The sequence below is a fragment of the Rhinatrema bivittatum genome, chromosome 2, assembly GCF_901001135.1.
Source record: "Rhinatrema bivittatum chromosome 2, aRhiBiv1.1, whole genome shotgun sequence".
Classification (NCBI taxonomy): Eukaryota; Metazoa; Chordata; class Amphibia; order Gymnophiona; family Rhinatrematidae; genus Rhinatrema; species Rhinatrema bivittatum.
Genome location: NC_042616.1, coordinates 269,933,173 through 269,953,821, shown reverse-complemented (window position 1 = coordinate 269,953,821; position 20,649 = coordinate 269,933,173). Strand labels below are relative to the sequence as shown.

Genomic DNA, 20,649 nt, shown 5'->3' with positions numbered 1-20,649 from the left:
TGTACATCTGATTTTATAACTTGTGCGCGCAAGTAATAAAATCCGGGGTCGGCGCGCGCAAGCAGGTGCACAACTGTGAACCTTGCGCGCGCCATGCCACGCAGCCTTCCCCCGTTCCCTATCCCCCCCCCACCACCTTCCCTTTCCTTACCTCCCCCGTCTTTTCCCCCCCCCCACCTTTCATTTTTCTTTTATCTCCAAACTTACTTCAGCCTTGGGGCTGAAGTTGTGCGCGCCGGCCGACTGCCAGCGTGCGATCCCCAGCACAGCAGCAAATATGGCCGCTGTGCCGGGAGCCTGACCCCGCTCCTTTTTGTAAGCCCCAGGATGTACATGCATCGCTGGGCCCTTTTAAAATAGGCCCGGCGCACGTAACCTTTTGAAAATCCGGCCCATTGCTCTTTGTGAACAATATGCTCTTTACTTGCATAATGTTTGATAACTCATGTTATGTGCATAAATCTTTAACACTTCCCCAGACTGCCCATTTTTTGTGCATGCATCTTATGCATGGAAAGAAATGATGCGCCTATTTTGTGGTGGCTGAAATTCATATTGCGGGTATACAGCAGATTTAGAGGTGTAACTCCTTAATTTACATGCGTACATCCCAATTGATCTTTTGAAAATGTTCCTATTATGAACTCATAGTATCATTAGGTGCTTTTTGGAAATAAAACTTGTTAGATAGAGCTTCCATGATATCTAATTTAATTGAAGGACAAGCTGCAAAGTGCTGAAGCTGATTTCATGTCCTGTTCATTAGACTATCTATTCTTCTGAAGGAAGAAGGGGAATTCCATAGGATGGAGCCCTTCTGAGAACAGAGAGCTTCTGCTATAGTGAGCTCACAGTGCAAAGCATACTATGGCAGCCAAAAATACTAGATGCCAGGATTTCTTTTTTTAGAAAAATTTGCATTTAATAAAAATATAAAAGGATAATTTCTCCTCCTGGGCCCAAAATATGTCACCCGTTGGTCTACGCCAAACTCTTAGGGATGGTAATTTTAAAATGAACATGTGGGCACCCATACGCAGGCATTTTAAATTGTGTGTGTATATGATTTAAATTATGCCTACTGCTTGTATGTGTTCTCCTAATTTTAAGTGGTTATTCGAACAAATGTATTTTATGTATCTTTCTTAGGACTTTGTCGATTTTAACGCATGCAGGTAAGTGGACTTTAAAACATCCTCATGAAGGACATTCCTAATTTTACCAATTAGTCCACCAGTTTGCCCAGTCCATCTCAAGGTCATCCAGACTCCTCTGGTTCTTCAGCCTGCACTCCCCCCAGTTGACCCAGACTACTTACCCAGTCATAATAGACCTAAAAAGAGATTTATGCAGACTCATACCTCATCAAGAGTAGAAGTAAAGATGCATAGGTAACAGCCTGCCATGCTCTGAAGCCGCGGGATTAAAAATATAGATTTACGTGCATAAATTTTGGCTCTGACCTGGAATATCGACACCCCCAACTTCGTGCCCTTTTTTTTTTTTAACTCACGCACACACATATACGAGCATATACGGGCCGTTTAGTGCAAGCATTCACTCCATAGGGGTAGATTTTCAAAGGGTTACACGCGTAACCCCAAAAACCTGCCCCTGCGCGCGCCAAGCCTATTTTGCATAGGCTCGGCGGCGTGCGCATGTCCCGGGGCTTTGAAAAAAGGGCGGGATGGGGGTGGGATCGTGGGCGTGGTGCCGATCCGGGGGCGGGACCGATGCTGTGCCGGGGATTGGCACGCCAGCAGCTGGCCAGCGTGTGCAAGATACGCCTGACAGAGGCAGGTGTAAAAAGTTAAATAAGGTGGGGGGGGGGGGGATTTAGGTAGGGCTGGGGGATGGGTTAGATAGGGGAAGGGAGCGGAAGAAAAGTTCCCTCCGAGGCCGCTCTGATTTCGGAGCGGCCTTGGAGGGAGCGGGAAAGCCATCGGGCCTCCTCTAGGGCTCAGCGTGCACCCCGGTTTGCACGCACAAATGTACCCCGCGCGAGCTTCTCTTAAAATCTAACCCATAATGTATAGCTGGCTCACATCAGCAGTAAGTATTACAGAATGCAGTACCTCCATTGGGATAGTGGAATGAGGCTTGCCAACATGCACATGAAAGCCACAACCTGGGTGATTCCGTGCTGTTTCATGAGTGCAGGCTCAAGACAGGAGAGGACACTTGCCACAGTATTGTCCAGTGACACAGACACTTTTGTACTTATTTATAGTGCTGCAAAAAATTGCAACATAGGGCCCATTAGCTCTTAGCTTTGTATTTTTTAAATCAAATCCTACATTAAAAAATGTTTTAAACACATTCACAAACAAAAGTTTTACATACAGTATTCTAGGAAGAACCTGCTTATAAGATAAATTGAATATACAGCCAGGAAATCAATAAAAGAAATCAAATGGTATTAAACATTAAAACAAAGGTACCTTTGACTTTTTTTTAAACATCTTTTTTTTACAGAAATATAAGCATCTCTTCAAGGGAAAAGAAATAGACTTTAAATCCAGTTAGATGTTAGTGGCTGATTCTTTTCTCTTGTTAATTTGCTGTGGCTGCCAAGCGCCCATTATCAACAATCATCTTTCATCTTTCTTGGCCCTGCCACCTGGCAGCTGGTGGGTGGGATGAAAACAGAGGGGTCACTGATGCCCAGTTGTAGATCAAAAAAGCGGGTGGAGGTTGTCACGCTGTAGTTCTTGGTGTACGTTTCTTGGACTGGGTAACAGTCCTTGACTGTGTAAACTCCAACCCAGGTTTCATCTGTAATGAAGCAGAGTTTGACAAAAGTTCAATACCAGGCATGAGTGAATTTAAACGTTATTACCCCAGGAATAAGAGACTTTTGACATACTCATGTGTCTTTTTATAAATTCTGTATGGAAAACGGAGAAGAAAAAACAAATTTGTAAGTATCTTTAATGCTAATGTATTTCAAATATACTTATAAGCAATGCATGAAGTTACTGTGCACAAAAGAGAAACACATATTGGAAAAAAATGTCATTTTTATTGGCTTTTGTGAGACATTATCAAACAGTAAAGCATCATTTTTAGATGATCCAATATGCTTAAATTCTAAGAGGTTGTTTGGATCACAGAAGAGAATGCTTGAGTAGAGCTAGCAAAACTGAAAGTGGACAAGGCCATGGGGGTCAGATGAGATACATCCCAGGATACTAAAGGAGCTCAGAGCGGTGCTGGCAGATTCACTAAAAGACCTGTTCAATAGATCCTTGGAGACAAAGGGGCTGATGTAATAAGACCGGTGGCAAAACACGCTTTCGTTATGAGCGTGGGTTTTCATCACCGCACGCTGCTGAAGTTGCCACTTCTGCGGGATGTAAAAAAAAGAAATTATGCAAATGATCTGCGCTCAGAAATCCACGTACATATGGAAAAATGCACGTACCTAGGCATGGTAAGGGCCTATATAATAAGCGGCCGCATCCGCACTCAAAAACCGCACCGATAAGCCGCACATAAAAGCGAGTGAGCGAATGGGTCTCCCAATAAGTGAAAGTATGACCCTGGAAAGTATTTTTAATATTTCAAGTATCTGTGCTGCAGGAAACATGGCAAATATTTTCATGGATGCTAATTCACAACAATTTTGCCACTCTTCTGTCCGCCCAGAGAAGCAACTACCTTGGATGCTGTGAAAAGCATTTTGCTAAGCTTGCCACTCTGAAGCCGAGATAGGTGCTCAGCTCGGTGCTTATCAGGCCGCTCATGCTCTGTTTGTGGCAGAAAAATCTATACGATCGGGTGCCCAGAAAGACGCCTAGCTACTCTTGACATTCAGGCACTGAGCTAGGCGCTCTTCTGGCCATGTATCTGGGCGCTCAGATGCTGAGCTGGTCACAAATCTGGCCGCTCAGACATCGAGAAAAGCGCCTAGGGAAGCACCTACCTAAGCTGGCTGTTCTGTCGCCGAGATAGGCCCTCAGTTAGGTGGTTTTCAGGAAGCTCGGACGCCGACATAGACCCCACGAGTTGGCGCTGACACTTAACTCGTATCCTGACCATGTTGGTAAAAAACCCGCATTTAAAAACCCACACTAGCATTAGCGCGGCTTCCTGCATTGCCTATGATTAGCTAATTGTCTCCTTTGCATTCATCCGTTAGCATGCATTCATACAGGAAAAACCACGGGTCTGTAAGCACGTTCGTATGCGCTTTTTTTTCCCCCACACATAAAACCCTTATTACATCCCCCTGTAGAACTTTGCGCGTACAAACACACATACATCCGTGCACAAACCTGCGGCATCTTCAGCGTACCTTATTACATCGGCCCCAAAGAGTGGTGCCAGAAGAAAGGAGAACAGCAGTTTACAAAAGTGGTAGCAGAGAGGAGGTAAGTACAGGTTGGGTAGCCTTACCATGATGGTTGTAAAATTAATGGAGACGCTGCTGAAGGAAAGAATAGAAAATTATCTACAATCCAGTGCATTGTAGGATGTGAGGCTATACAGTTTTAAAAGAGGAAGGTTGTATCAAATGAATCTGATTGATTTTTTTTGACTGGATGACTAAGGAATAGATCAAGGATGAGACCTTGATGTGATTTACCTGGATTTCACCAAAGCTTTTGATACGGTCTTGCATAGGAGGGCTCATGAATAAAATGAGAAACTTGGGAATGGATGCCAAGGTCCTGGAATGGATAGAAATTGACTGCACATAATGGTTGCTGTGAGAAGAGTACAGCTCAGGGCATGGACATGAGCGCGAGTCCCAAGGAAAAGGCATAATCTGCGCAACCCTGGGGCTGGCTGTGGTCCATGCGGCTGGCAGGTGAGCGCATCCAGGCACGGGCTAGGCTGAACCGGCAACACTCTTGACTAGAAATAGGAACCCTCGGAATTGGAACAGGAACACTCTAGGACAGGGGTGGGCAATTCCGGTCCTCGAGGGCTGCAAACCGGTTGGGTTTTCAGGATATCCCTAATGAATATGCATGAAAAAGATTTACATATGACTGAGGCAGAGTGCATGCAAATCTCTCTCATGCATATTCATTAGGGATATCCTGAAAACCCGACCGGTTTGCGGCCCTCGAGGACTGGAATTGCCCATCCCTGCTCTAGGATGTCCAACTCACACCAGGAACTGAGACTCAGCAACCCAGTGCTGGTCTTTGGGGTAACCCTCTGGCCACTCCAAAAGCCCTTTCAGACTGCCGCTTGAAAGCGGTTCATGCATTAGGACAGACAAAGGCTGAGGACTCAAGATGACTCTGGGAATGAGAACATGGTGCTAAAGACATGGACATGACCAAGGCTCAGGACTTGGAACTTGACAAGAACTCAAAGGAATCGACTGTTGTAATTCGCTTTAAGCAGCTTTGCCTTAGTCATCCATACGACCTCTTCAGTTGGTGCAGAATGCAGCGTTTCAACCTTTGTCTAATAAAAATTATATAATCACATTTCCCCAGTTCTTTTTGTCCTACACTGGCTACCCATGAAATGGCGTATTCAATATAAAATGTTGTCGATTCTACACAACCTCATTCCTAACAATAAAAATCCATGGCTTTCTGCCACACTTCACCCTTATACTCCATCACAAAATATTAGGTCAAAAGTCAATCCCTTTTACGAATTCCCTCACCTAAAACCACCAGACTAGTTGTGACTCGTGAGCGTGCATTTTCCATTGCATGCCCTATTTTATGGAACACAATACCTCAAACCCTCAGATCATTAACCAATAAAAAGGAATTCAAGAAAGCATTAAAATGCCATCTTTTTAGACAAACTTTCCCAGACTTATGGGAGTCTTAAATCCTTGACTTTCTCTTATTTTGATTGTTTTTTATTCTTTAGGTTTCAACCTAAAATTTGTTTGTGTTTAATATTTTAATGTTAACTTCTCTTACTCTATTTAATTTTATGTTAATTATTGTTTCAATTGTGAGCCTTATTTAAATTATTATGACTGTTTTATTGTAACCCGCCCTGAACATCAGAGGGTATGTGCAATAAATTATTTAAATAAATAAATGGAACATGGCAACAACTCAGTACTTGAAACTAGACTTGATAGAGGTCAAGGCTTGACAAAGAATCTAACACAGACTGAAGACAGGAATCCAGGAGAGGGCTGAAGACAAGGTTCAGGCAGGAACGAGGAACAAGGAACAAGGAGAACTGCTGGCTGGAAAAGCTTCCCGAGACCGGAACAAGGAGTCATGAACTCGGAACTTAGAACTTGGAACAAGATTTTAAAAACAAGGAAAGACTCTGAGGAGTTGAACCAGTGAAGATGGTCTTGAAGATAAGACTCATGCTGTGGGTACCTTGCACAACCCAAGAGCTGGCCGAAGGCCATACCAACAGCAGGTTTGGAGAATTTGGAACTGGACTCAGCCAGAGACTCAGGACACTGGACTGGAGACGAGGAGCAGGAAACTTAGAATACTGAAACTTGAGATGAAGACTTGAACTTGAATTTGGAAGATGAAGACTTGAACTGGATCTCTGAAAACGAAGACTTGTACTGGACTTGGAAGATAAAGGAAACAGGAGCACGACAAGAGACCAGGAATAAAGACGTCGATCCTAGAAAAAGACGAGGACTTGGATACCAGGAACAAGACCACAGGAACCAGTAGACCAGGAACAAGGAACAGAAAGCATGGAGGACCTTGAAGGTGCTAGCAGACCAAAAGACCTTTCAAAAGCAATGGGAAGCAGCCAGAAGAGCCCTTTTACAGTGCTGGCTGGAGATAACATCATCAGGAGGCGCTGTGGCATTTCCCACCACGGGCCCTTTAAATTAAACCAGTGACACGCACGCGTGCCTAGGGAGGCACCTTGCAGGAAGGAGGATGTTGGAGCAGCGAGGGAGACGTGACCCACAGGCTGCAAAGATTGTGACAGCATTGTTGGCGTTCATGAGAAGTGAAGATGGCAGCAGTGGCAGCTCACAGCTGCAAGGCAGACTGGCAGCATCTCTCCACCTGCATACAAGCATCAGCCAAGTGGGGTCGGGTCTGGCGGCACCCGGGGAGGTAGTAGAACCACTCGCGGGTCTGTCCTATGAGTGAGCACAATAGTGGAAAATGGAATTCTTTCAAAAACAGTGATTAGTGGAGTGCCTCAAAGATAGGTTCTGGTGCCGGTTCAGTTCCATATCTTTGTAAGTGATAATGCAGAGGGATTAGAATGGTTTGTCTTTTTACAGATGACAATATGATCTGTAACAAAGTGAACACCCTGAAGGAGTAAAGAGAATAAGAAGTAATCTACGAAAACTTGAGAGTGGTCAAAAGTTCAGCAGCTAGGATTCAGTGCCATGAAGAGCAGAATTATGTATTTGGGATGTTGTAATAAAGTGGGTACTCATAGGCCCTTAGTCAGTGTGAAACACATTTTGACATTTCGCACAAGAAGTCATTAATCCTGTTATTCTAAGTTTTGATTTTTGATACAAGTATAACATTGTAACATGTCATTTGTGCTACAACCTTGTGTTTATTTTTCTAGACAGTCGGACATTATAAGCTAGATAAAAATACAGAAAGAACTGGACCACTAGGTCATAGCAATATATTTAGAACAAGGACATGGCCAGCCGACATTCCATCTAAAGTTATAAAAAACATTCTTAGAACAGACACAAGGCTGCTAATGCCATTAAATTCCAAGAAAACATTTACATACAAGATAATTTAATTACTATATGGTCATTCAGGCCTCATAGAAATTTTGACAATTATGTAACCTAGTTTAGGGGTTGGAAATAGACAACTATAAATTCTATATAATGTTTTGTTATCAGTAAAATCATTTGAAAGGGAGTTTATGCTGGTGTCTTGCGTGTCACTCTGCCTCTCCATAAAGTACCTTATTATTTAATATCTAAGATTTATATTATTTTATAGCATTTAATAAAAAGCTTTTCTCTGGAGCTGTTGGCACTAAGCGTCTATTTTCAGGGAACTACAACAATAATGTAATGGAGCTGTACATGTTGGGGGGCATGAAACTGAAGTTCATGGACTGGGAGAGAGACCAGCTGCTTCCATGGCTGCAGTGGCAGTGGTAGTTGGTCCTGACCATGAAAATCCCAAGTGTCAGAGCAAAATTTCAAGTCACAATCTAATTGAATCTATAGTTTGTATGCCACCTTTTATGGTCCATCAAAAGATCACCCAATGCAGTTTACAACAAACAAAAAAAAATTAAAAACGAAAGGGTAGATTTTAAAAATATACGCGCATGCCACCATGTGTGTGTGCTACCCAGCGCGCATATATGGGCGCGCAATTTTATAACATGTGCGCCGGCGCACACATGTTATAAAATCCAGGCTAGCGCACGCAGGGGTATAGATTTGGCCAGTTTACATGTGGCGACGAGATCAGACCTCCCCCAGTTCCCTCCCAGTCTGCTCCAATTAAGGAGCGGATTGGGAAGAAACTTTCCTACCCCCTTACCTATCCTCCCTCCTTCTTTCCTTCTCTTCCCCAACCCCTTTTCACGGACTACCTTTTTAAATTTTATTTCAGAACTTACGCCGGCAAGCGATCCCCCAGTACAGTGGCCATTTGGCCCATTTTGGGGCCATTTTTGGCCGCTGTACTGGCTGCCTCCAGAACTGCCCCTCCCCGCCCCCAGGACTGCTCCTTTTCTTGGGCCCGGCACATAATGGGAGTTACAAGCATGGCTGGGCCCCTTTGAAGATGCGCAAGGCCTGGCCACGGGCATAACTCCCATTTTACCCATGCACAGGGGATTTAAAATTTAGCCGTAAGTAAATAAATAATACATGATATTTAATACATAACTAACCTTCAGGCTGCTGCAATACAGTGCATTCAGCAGAAAACACAATTCTACTTGCATCTGAACACACAGTTTATGTGCAGATGACTTACTGTCGCTGCAACAAGGAATTTTGCATCCTTATAATGTGCGTTCAGAACCGTGCACATGTAAATCCAATATATGAAGAAATCATCTATTACTCTCCTATGCAAGGAAATGCGTCCAAACCCTGACAACACAATGCACAGTTTTTTTAACTCTGGGAATTTAACTCCAGCTCAGAGGTAGAGTAAAAGTTTTCTCACAATCTAGCAGCTAGCGTTGGGAAGGATTCTTTGGCATTTCTCCTGCAAGATGGTAAATCTGCATTTCTTTATTCTGATTACCTAACTCTTGTATCTATGAGCAAGAATAAGGAGAGCTAGAGAAGAAAGAGAAAGACAGGCCAGAAGAACAATGGGTAAAGAGAACAATGAAGAGGGAAGAAGGAGCGAGAACCATGTGGTCCAAACTAGAGACATAATCTGGAGAAACTGCAGGCAGCATATAGTTTGATCACAGACATCACTCCTTGTATTGCCAGAGATGGATGTGGGATGAAGGTATCATTTGAACTGAAGGACAATTTTGTCTCTTGATGAGGACCTTCATAGTGATATAGACCTCCTCATGGCTCACGGCCATGCGTTAACTGGATTGATGAAACTGTTCTGTGCTTTACATTTTCTGGCCAGTGAAAGTTTCCAAAATATGGCTGGCATAGTGGGTGGAATGGATCAGCCCTCTTTTTTGAGACGTTTTGGTCATGTACTACAGGCTATGATGAAACGCATAAAAGACTACCTCAGGTATCTTGAGCAGCAAGCACAACTGCATGAGATAAGGCGTGAGCTTTATGAGATTGCTGGCATGCCAAATGTGATTGGTGTGATAGGCTGAACCCATATTGCTCTCACCCCTTTGTCCAAGTATAAGATGGGATTCTGCAACAGAAAGCACTTCTACTCTACGAATATCCAGCTCGTGCGGGATACGCATCTCAAGATTCTGAAGATTTTCTCAAGGTTTCCTGGGAGCTGCCATGATTCTTATCTCCTTTCCCAGTTTGCACTTGGGTGCAATTTTGCCAAAGGAAAATATGGTGATGGCTGGTTGCTGGGTAAGTCCATAGCTCTTTAGGGGCAGTACTTATTAATGCTCATGGGGGGGGGGGGCAGCTATTCATTAATATGCACTGGTGAGCTAATGGGGGCAGGGGTAGAGGTTGACGTGGTGGAGGGACACAGGGCAGAGTGACAAACCTGTAGTTACACTGGTGCTTTTTTATGATCCCAAGAATAAAAGCTTATGGTTAATAAAACACTGAATAGATTACAGAACAGAGAACAAGGGAAAGGCTACACACCCCTCAAGATAAAGGGACTAGGAAAGCTATGCCCAGCAAAGAAAAGGAACCAGATAAAAGAGAACTGTTTTCAAGGGCTGAAAGCACCCCTAAGAAATGGGATGTAACAAAACTCAGGGAAGAATGGAAGAATGAACAGTCAGAAAAATCAGCTACCAGCAATTCAAAATAAATCCTTATAAGTAGCAAGTTCAGGACTACAGCAGGAAAACAGAAAGTCCAAAGCTGCAACACTAGCCTGAGCACTGAGCACACCGCACCACCAAGAGTAAATGGGCTCTTTGCATCCTGACTACACTTTACATAGCCTCCAGGCTTACTAGCACTTGTAGAACTTTATGCATGGTTTTCAAAAAAATCCACAAACTTCTACACTCCATAAAAAAATCAATACACTGTTTTTTATAAATGCACAATTTAAATGCATGTGCACCTGATGCAAGAAACTTCTGCATGCTAATCACCCCTTCAATGCACATTTTTGCCTGTATGCACTTTTTTTTTTTCATCCATGGATTTTACTTTCATTTGTTTACTGCGTCGGGTTCCTTGAGATTTGGCTGCACATATGTTAGGAAATTGTGTGCTGGATTTAAACGCACAGTTCTAATGCTTAGCATTCTGCTTCGTCCTACTAGTGCTCAGGATTTGTTGAGATCTGAGATAAAGGGCACAAAAGAGAGATAAGAAGTCCACATACTGCAAAGGTAGGAGGAGATGAAGGGGCAGAGACAAGGAAAGACACAAAAAGATCCACATTCAGCAAGCCCGCAAGCAGCAAAGTTATCTGGATAATCAGTCTGCAGCTGAATATGCTCAGATAAAGTTATGTCTCTTTAGAGAGGCCTTCACCGTGACAAGACTTGTACTCCTAAATCTTTAACTTTGAATATCAGCACTGACCAGATACAAGTTTCCCCAGACCCTGGGAACATCTCCAGTCCTGTCTCCTTTTTGTGCAAGTAAATTCTGTGTAGGCAACCATTTGTCTGGCCAAAATGTACTCTCTGAGTGAGGGAAAAGATTATTTTAACCTCGAAGATTTGTCTGGCTAACTCCCTAAGTTAGTCGGGTAAATCAGATGAATACCCTTCATAAAGTGGAGCCAAACAAGAAGGAGAAGGAAAAAAGTGAAAAAGAGAGAAAGAAAGAGAGGATGTCAAAAATGTTTTATTATTATTTAATTGTTCTATCATAATTATTGCTTCGTGCCTTTGTATTATTTTATGTATTGTCTTTTCTATTATTTTATTTAATATTGTCGTTTCTCTATATTGTTGTTTTAACTGTAATTACTAATTGTATATCGCCTTGGTTTATGCTCAGAAAGGCTGTTCTATCAAATATCACTAAACTAAACTGTACGATGCAATCCTAGGGTCTTCCGATATTACTCTCGTGATAATGCTGGACGTATACGCTTCTCTCATAGAGTACACGTCCAGCATTATCACCAGAGTAACAATGCGATCGCCTGGGATCACTGTGTTGCAATCCTGGGATTCAAACTGAGGCCTCGATTTGGGTACTGGGTGGGTGGGAGGGCTTTAGGAGGAGAGTGGTGGCATGGGAGGGGTTCGGGGACGAGGAGGCAAACTGTTTAGGTTTATTGAACAAGGGGGTGGGGGCTGGGGCCGTCCAACACCGATATCTTTTAAATGTATACATTGGGGTTGGGGGCGTCTTGGACAAAAGATGGGTTTGAAGTTTTCAGATGGAGTTTTCTTTTTTAAGTGCTACTTACACAGATATCTTTGAAGAGTTATCTGGTTAAGTAGCTAATCATCTGGTCACAGAATGCTGGATACTGAAGCAGGTCTAAAATTATCCAGCTAACTTAGGGGGTCATTTTCAAAGGCTTATCACGTGCGATAGCATGCTGGGGGCGGAGTCGGGATGGGGAGGGGCGGAGTCAGAGCGGGGAGGGGCGGATTCGGCGGTGTCTTCGCTGCTGGCGATAACATTACCAATGTTATCGTCGGCAGTAGCACGCCTAATAGCACCACCTTTCACAGTGGCGCTATTCGGTGCAAAAGCCGGCAGCGAAGTCACCGCGGTGGTGCGAAGGCTGTGGGCTTCACCCCCTCCCCGCTCCCCGTTTTCGCAGGATTCATCATTCTGCGATAGAATGATGAATCCAGGCCTTAGCCAGATATAGTTCAAAATTGGCTCAGATAGCCAGATGGCTAAACCCTTCCCAGAAATGTCCCAGAACACCTTTTTTTAAATCCGGCTAAATTATAACAGGATAATGATTTATCCGGCTAGAATTTAGTCAGATCATTGGCTGACTATAACATATCTTGCCATTTAGATGGGTAACTTGTGAGTTATCTATCCAAATGCCTTTTAAATATTGACTTCCCAGTTTTTTAAGGGGAAGATATGCACATTCTTTTGAAAATGCACAAGTATGCATAATTCCAAACCCTACCCAATCCCCCCAAGAAAGTCTCCTCTCACTGCAGGTAAAAGTGCACCTGGAGAGGCACAATGTGCATACTTTTACCTGCATATAGGGCCATCATTTTTTTAAAAGCCCATTTCTGCAGATAAAGCACTCTTATCCACAGAAATGGCATCCAGCATACAAATGATTATTACCAACAGTACCTGAATGTAATCTGCTGTGAAGTGCCTGTAAAGTAGGTTATACATCAGATAAACAAACAGACAAATTAATAATAATAATAAAGTTCAAGCCTTGTGTATGTGATCTGAAGTCATGGAGTGAAACTCAGTGGTAAACAGAAGCATACATCAGAAATCAATCTGCAAATGTAAGCACGTCCAAAACTTCAGGATAAAGAAAAAATCACGAGCGCTGCAGGTTGGAGATATAGTGGGATCCCATAACAGCAATACAAGTGTGCGTGAGGAGAAAAGTTCGGCACACCTAACGACCAATAAAACAACTCAACTCATTTATTGGATGCACCATCTGGGCATTTTTTTCTTCCAGTGGATTTTCCTTGCAAATTGCAGAAAAATCTTCAGCAGGTTTGCAGAAATTTGCCAAAACTGAGGAAATCTGCTAGAAATCCTTAGCAAATTCCTCTATTTCTTATTTAAAAAAAAAAAAAAAGGTTTGCAAACTAATTCAACAAGCCCATGGATTTTGAATATGTTTGTGAAATAGAAATACAAATTATGGCAGAAAAAGCTGGTACGGCCTATCTAGTCTACCCATCTGCCCAACTAATTTAGCTTTCCATGTCTCTACCCCCTCCACTGGGAGGCTGTTCCATGCATACACTACCCTCTCTGTAAAGAAATATTTCTAAGATGTTTCCTGAGTTTACCCCCTTTCACATTCATCCGATGACCCCCCTCGTTCTAGAACCTCCTTTATGTTGAAAGAGGCTCGCCTCCTGTGCATGGAAACCTTTGAGATATTTGAATGTCTCTAACATATCTCTCCTATCTCACCTTTCTTCTAGGGTATACATGTTTAGATCTTTAAGTCTGTCCCCCTTATGCTTTACAGTAAAAATGACTGATAATTTTAATAGTCACCCTCTGGACCAACTCCAACTGGTTTACATCTTTTTGAAGGTGCGGTCTCCAGAATTGTACACGGTATTCCAAGTGAGGTCTCACTAGGGTCCTATACAGGGACATATCACCTCCCTTTTTCTGCTAACCATTCCTCTCCCTATGCAGTTAAGCATCCTTCTGGCTTTTACCGCTGTTTTATCTACCTGTTTGGCCACCTTAAGATCATCAGATACAATCATCCCCAGATCCTACTCTTCTGTCATGTTTAGAATAATTTCACCCCTAATACTGTACCACTCCCTTGGGTTTTTACAGCCTAAATGCAAGGTCTGAGAATGTCTTTTAAAGAAGTCTGCACACTCTCGGTAGCTGGGCCACAGGAAAACACAAACATGAGTGGAATTAAAATGACAAAAGCTGCAGAAGAGCCATAAAAAAAATAATTAAATATTCCAAAAGTCATGAAGTTTCAAGGTGACAGTTACATTTTAAAATTATATCATGGAACAGTTTTTCTTGTAAAGGCATACTTTTAATTCACATGGATTTACAAGCAATTACATACTTTCTTCTGCTAAAATTGTGTCACTTGCTAAAGATTTTCTATTTATCCTGATTTATTTTTAACACAGCCAAATTTGGAGGATTAGGACATATTAGGTGCCTTAATATATCAGCATCAACCTAATGCTTGCATTAAATCTATTTAATACATAGGCTCTATACCTCCCAGGGAGGCAAGATTCAAAATCATTTCTCTGGGGGAAACAGCGTTTGAATATTGCCCCATCTTTACTGTGGGTAAAAGTACCCATGCCAGTTTTATCCGTAGTAAAACAAGGAGCGGGATGCTGTCAGGGAGGGAAAATACATGTGGGGCTTGTATTTCTGGAGTCCTGTGCATACTTTCTATGGGTGCATTTGCATCTGTTTCAAAGCAGGTGTAGATGTACATGCTGAGGTCTGAGCCCTGTTCTGCGGCTGGCCACATTTTCAAAGGGAAATTCCTTGCAGGGTTTCCCTTTCAAAATGACCTTGCATTCTTACAGGCACAACATACCCGCAGGACTACAAACTAGCTGCAGGATCTGATGATTACCTTCTGGATGTGAAAATGCTACCACAAGATGTACCTATGCATTTTATTAATATTCTCCCATCTCATTTTGTACTTTGAATGATTTATGACTCTCTTCCACTCTCCTAGGGATTAGTGTGCATTTAGGATAATAGTTACGTAGAAATCCAAGGGAGTGGTACGTGATAGAGAGTGAGGTACTGATGTCCTCAAAGCAGGAAAGAAACTGTGGTCTGATTAGTGTGATATAAAGGTAGCGAAACAGTGTGATGAAGTGATAGCTAGAGCCAGTAAGATGTTAGGGTGCATAATGAGAAAAGGAACTAGTAGAAAAAAGGAAGTGATTATGCCTTTATACACCTCAGTGGTAAGACATCTCCTGGAGTATTTGTGGAGGCTGTTCCTACAGAAGGATATAAACAGAGTGGAGGCAGTCTAGAAAAGAGTTAATAAAATGGTATGGGGTCTACACCAAAAGCCCTATCAGATAAGACTTAAGAATTTATTAATTATACAAACACGGCAAGAGAGAAGAGATAAGGGAGAAAAGATACAGACATTCAAATACCTGAAAGCACAAGAATAAGGTACACTAGGTGAAGTTCAGTCTCTCTTTCTGTTACACACACACACATCAAAATTATGCATTAGTATGAATAAAAACTCTGCATTTATAATTACAGATTCTTTTTACAAGAAAAATGAAAGCATAAGATTAATGGTAACATAGTAAATGATGGTAGAAAAAGATCAATTGGTCCATCCAGTGTGCTCAGTTATTCTAGTTCACATTGCTAAAGATATATCCCAGCTGCCAGCCATACAGTCAGAGGTGTTGCTAAGTAGTTAAAAGACTCGGGGCTTGGGTCCCTAGGATCTCCTTTCTTGAGATTTTGATAATTAACTCAATAATGATAAGCCCTCTTCCTCCTTGAACAATCCTGCCAAAAGGCAGAACAGGAGTGTAACTGAGAAGCTGCCAGCCTTACGACGTGCACCAACCACACGGGAAGAGCCAAGGGGATGCAGAGCACTGGTTGATTCTTAACATGATCAGTCATGTGCTGCCAGCTTCTTAACAAGTACTTTCCATACTACTCCTACTGCTACTTAGCACTTCTATAGTATTTATTTATTTATTTTTATACCGACATTCGTGTGAAAAATACAAATCACACCGGTTTACAATGAAACTGAATGTCGCATGGGAACAATACAAGGAACAAGGGAAACAAATAACTGGGGTACAGGACTACTAAAATCTTCAATCAAATAGTAAAAATCTTCAATTAAATACAACTTGGGAATATATATAATTATTCAATAACTACGTAGAAAAACACAATAAATAACTATCAGAACGATTGAAGTAGAATGGGGTTGAAAGTTAACATCAAGTTACCATTGTACTTTAAACTGAAGTCCAGATAAAATGAACTGAATATACTTGAGGGCAAGTGTTCTTAAAGGATGGGTTCAGCTAAGGAAATTTCAACTCTAGGTAGGATCAATGTGGAGAATAAAAACAGGGATGTACTTAAGGAGTGGACATTTGTGGAGGTATGCACCGCTGATAAAATGTACACAGCACATGCAATAACTTAAGTGAATAGAAGAGGGATTGGGCTAACTCTTGGCCATGCTACAATTTCTTACCAGAGGGTGGGGTGGGTAGGGGGATCAGGGGGCCTCTTTGCTATGCTAAGATTTCTATGCGAGAGGGTGGGAAGGAGAAGGGATGTCTAGGGAGCAGGGTTAAAATTTTTTAATTAATTGGTGGGAGATGAATGTCAGGAATGAAAGGGGGCACTTTCAGTTACCCCACTCAACGTTTTAAGTTCAGCAGGAGGGAGGAGAGATCTGGCTAACCAGATTTAATTCAAAATTAATGTGCATCCCTAATATCACCTTTCAATTTCATTTGCAATGGAAAAGTTCAAAGTGCACTCTGTAGTTCTGTGTACTAGGGGTCTGCAGAGAGAAAAATTCAGTTTGGTTTGGGCTATTTTGTTTTTGGCCTGTTTCCAGCCACATTTCATTTCAGGGGTTTTGTCCTTTTCTGATTTTTTGGATAATTGTTTTTCAGCAAATATCACATGCTATTTGCCAAAACGAATGATCCAAGCAATCTCGGACATTTTCAGATGAATCAATGTTTCGGTTCAGTTGCAATAAACCAGTATAGACTCATTTATCACATTTGGATCATCCGAAAGCACTACTGTGTACATATGTGAATGAAGTGTAATCACAGACCGAGGGCTGTATACACAACTAGTAACATATATTTAAAAATTGCACAGATTTTATTTTGGAACTTTATAATTGTGGAGTTTATTAAGTCTTGGGAGGCCCACAAACCTTAGCTTCTTTCTCTGCACTATTAACAAATTCAGATACAGAATTCTGGAGCGAGCCTCATAAATACAGACACTCTGCCCATACCATGATCCTGAGTGATATTTTTCCTTCAAGGTTGGAAAGTCTGTGGTATCCCTAAATCAATGATCTCCACTTAATCAGCACTTCCTCTAACCTGACGTCTAGCCAGCTAGTTTATTCAAAGACAAATGGATCTCCATTTTCTTCCTTTTTTAGGGAAACATATACAAAGATTTAGCAAAATCCAAATATGTTACATCTACACTTTTCCTATAAAGGGTATTTTTCACTGACAAGTTTGGCTTGATAGGACCTATTGCTGCTTATGCCATGTGGGCAATTGTTATTTCTCTTGAGACCTCTATAATAGTTAACCATTCCTTGTTTGATGACTGTCTCCCATACATTTCCCACAACGGAAGCCATGCTCACTGATCTTGAATGATTTCGTTTTATGTTAGAACTATTCTTGCAAACAGGTGCCATGTGTACTGTATACCAATCCACTGGGCACTTAAAAGTATAGTCAATTCTTGAATTGTGTAGCCTGCTATATCATCTGGGCTTGATGGCCTTATCAACTTTCACGCAATTCAATTTTTTCTTAATTTGCTTGGATAAAGCTTATGTTTTAGATGTATATTGCATTGGTATAGATATAAGCAACATACTTTTAACAGCTTTACATACATTTTCTGGCTGGTTTTCTGTCAGACCATTCTTGCACAATAATCTGATCTTCCGGTCCCCCGATATAATACTGATCTTCATACGTTGAATTCTCAGGAATATCATAAGGATCCCATGGTTCATTCAAAGGAAGTTTGGAGCACAGCTTTGTAACTTGTTCAATCTGGAACATCACTGCATCTTGATACAGGTAAATGTATTCAAAGAATCTGAAACACAAAAATCTCTTATAAGTTTATTTTTCTACAGGGAATATTTACATTCAATGGGAATTTCAATAGGGATAGCAATAAATGCCTTCACCAGATAAATAAATCCTGTTATTACCATGCATCTCTTAGCATTTTTTAATATGCAGCTAGCAAATAAAAAACCCCCACTCTGGCCACCTGGAAAAGGATCTCGAGTCTGAATCAGAAAGCTTGTGAATTTAAAGAGAAAAATCTCATCTAATTATACAAAATTATAACAGTAGGGTTTATGAACTAGGCCCAACTTTTCAGTAGAGTCTGATCCAGTCTCCGCTTCATCTGACTACTTGCATGCACAGAAACCAGAATTACAAAGCTATGCATGTGGTGGGATAATATAACGGAACTGCCTCAACCTGTCATGAAAATCTGTAACAGTTCTACATACAAGACCCGAACACCTTACTGCAGCAATTGCCACAGAATGTCCTTCCTGCTGAAGAATTACGACAAGTTGCCTGCCCCATTCCCCTTCCAGTTGCAGCCGTATACTTTGGCAAACATTTTTAAGCATTCTAAAAATAAGACAGGGGCATTTACCTTACATTTCGGAGAAGCAACGGCTGCCATGAAACATATCATTTAAAAAATATATATATTTATCCGAGGGATAACTCACTGCCTTGTTGTTTTGAGGACAATTTTCAAAGCAATTCACAAGGGTTAAAAAAAAAAAATAAAGATTTACCCAAATTAATTGGCCAGTTGAGAAGTATCCTCTCTCTCAATGCAGCTGAGAGTGTGCACGTGCGCCCACAGCACGGACATGTTTAGCCACATTGAGAGGAGGCGTCTCCGGGGACGTGTCTAGGTTGGGAGGGGAGCAAAACATGCACAGATGGCATTTTCAAATCCTCCAGCAAACATCTACCTGCAGAAAATGCAGAGGCAAGGGAACACCCACATTTTGTACCCACGGAAAGTACTTTGGCTTTGAAAACTGAGGCAAAGCCCGCAGGTAAAAAAGTCGGCGTGGTCTGTCCTAATGTGACCATTTTGAAAAATGTGCCTCCCCCTCCCCCTTATGTCCCATCCTCCCACCCTGTCCTAAAATAATCCCCCGCTTTACCAGTAGTCTCCATAATCATGCCCCTAACCTTTCAAAGCCAGTCGCTCCTGTATCTTTTTTCCTTATCCACTCGCTCCGTATTGTGCATCTTCTCTCCTTTTTTTTATGTTGCTGCAAGACCTCTCATCTCATACACATTAAACCTTATACTGCACTCTCTCTATTTAATGTATCCTTATCAATATTAACCCTGGTGCCTTAACCCTCTTTGCTAATGATATCACCTTTGAGAGGCCCACGGATATTACTCTTCTGCAGAGAAACCGAACATTTTAGCTCAGCTTTCCTTGGTTTATTTTGAAGCCATGCCTCATGGCCATCAGATCTAGAAGCAGTAACATACATCAGAACATGGTGGTAGTGAGGCAAGCCCAGGATGGAGGAATGAGGCTGTACCCAGTATATTCAAATCTATCTCTTGCATATTCCCCAACCCTCTCCCTCCAGGAGAGGATTGGGGAACATTGTGCTAGAAGATGGACTACATATGCTACCACAAAGACAGTTTTAAAAGAATTGAAAATCTGATTATTCTACAAATTTATTGTGGCTTGCCAGAGCAACCTGGTAAGGCTCCGTTGATGTCAGTGGAGATTATCAAGGGATGCCAGAAAGCTGTAGGCCGATTCTAGTCTTAAAATGGGAGCACTGTAGTTCTTTTCTACTGATTTTAACACAAGAGACCATCTACTATAGAGAGATGGCAAGCCTCTTGGTATGTCTAATGCCGATTTCTTCTTATTTCCCCATAGGCATTATTCCTCAACTGAACTAAGAGAGGGAATATCTCTTAAGGAAACATAGGGGCAGATTTTCAAAGGCTACGTGCGTAACCTGAGAAAATATGCTGCCCCTGCGCGCGCCCCGGGAAGCGCGTAAGTCCCGGGGCTTTCAAAAGTGGGCGGTCCGGGGGCATGCCCGAGGTCAGGGGGCGGTCCATGGGTGGGTCCAGGGGCGTGACGACGGTCCGGGTGCATGTCCCAAGCCCTCCTCTGTTCTGGCCGTGTCGGGGGTTTGTGTGTTGGCAGCCTGCCGGCAGGCGTAAAAAATAAAATAAGGTGGGGGGGATTTAGGTAGGGCTGGGGGGTGGGTTAGATAGGGGAAGGGAGGGGAAGGTGGGGGGAACCAGAAAAAAAGTTCCCTCCAAGGCCGCTCCGATTTCCCTCCAAGGCCTTGGATTTCGGAGCGGCCTTGGAGGGAATGGGGACAGCCATCGGGGCTCCCCTCGGGCTCGACGCGCGCAAGGTGCACATGTGTGCGCTCCCTTGCGTGCGCCAATCCTGGATTTTATAACACGTGCGCGGCAGCGCGCGCATGTTATAAAATCGGGCGTAGATTTGTTCGCGCCGGGTTGCACGAACAAATCTACGCCCACACATAAGTTTTAAAATCTGCCCCATAGTCAACACTCTAAAAAGTTTCAGCTCTTGTGTAGTAAGATGAATGAGCAGTTGAAGCATGTATTCTAGCACAGACGAGAGAT

At 42.4% G+C, this 20,649-nt stretch overlaps 1 protein-coding gene across 1 annotated transcript in view; it reads right to left on the bottom strand.

Annotated features, from left to right (window-relative positions):
* Window positions 1–2,463: 2,463 nt before the first annotated feature.
* Window positions 2,464–20,649, bottom strand: part of EPDR1 (ependymin related 1) — a 60,389-nt gene continuing 42,203 nt past the window's right edge. Inside the window, exons 2-3 of the mRNA XM_029589516.1 lie at window positions 17,847–18,055; window positions 2,464–2,775 (exon numbers count right to left, since the gene is read on the bottom strand). Coding sequence (XP_029445376.1) covers window positions 2,585–2,775; window positions 17,847–18,055 — 400 coding nt within the window. The 3' untranslated portion in view covers window positions 2,464–2,584. The remainder of the gene's footprint in view (window positions 2,776–17,846; window positions 18,056–20,649) is intronic.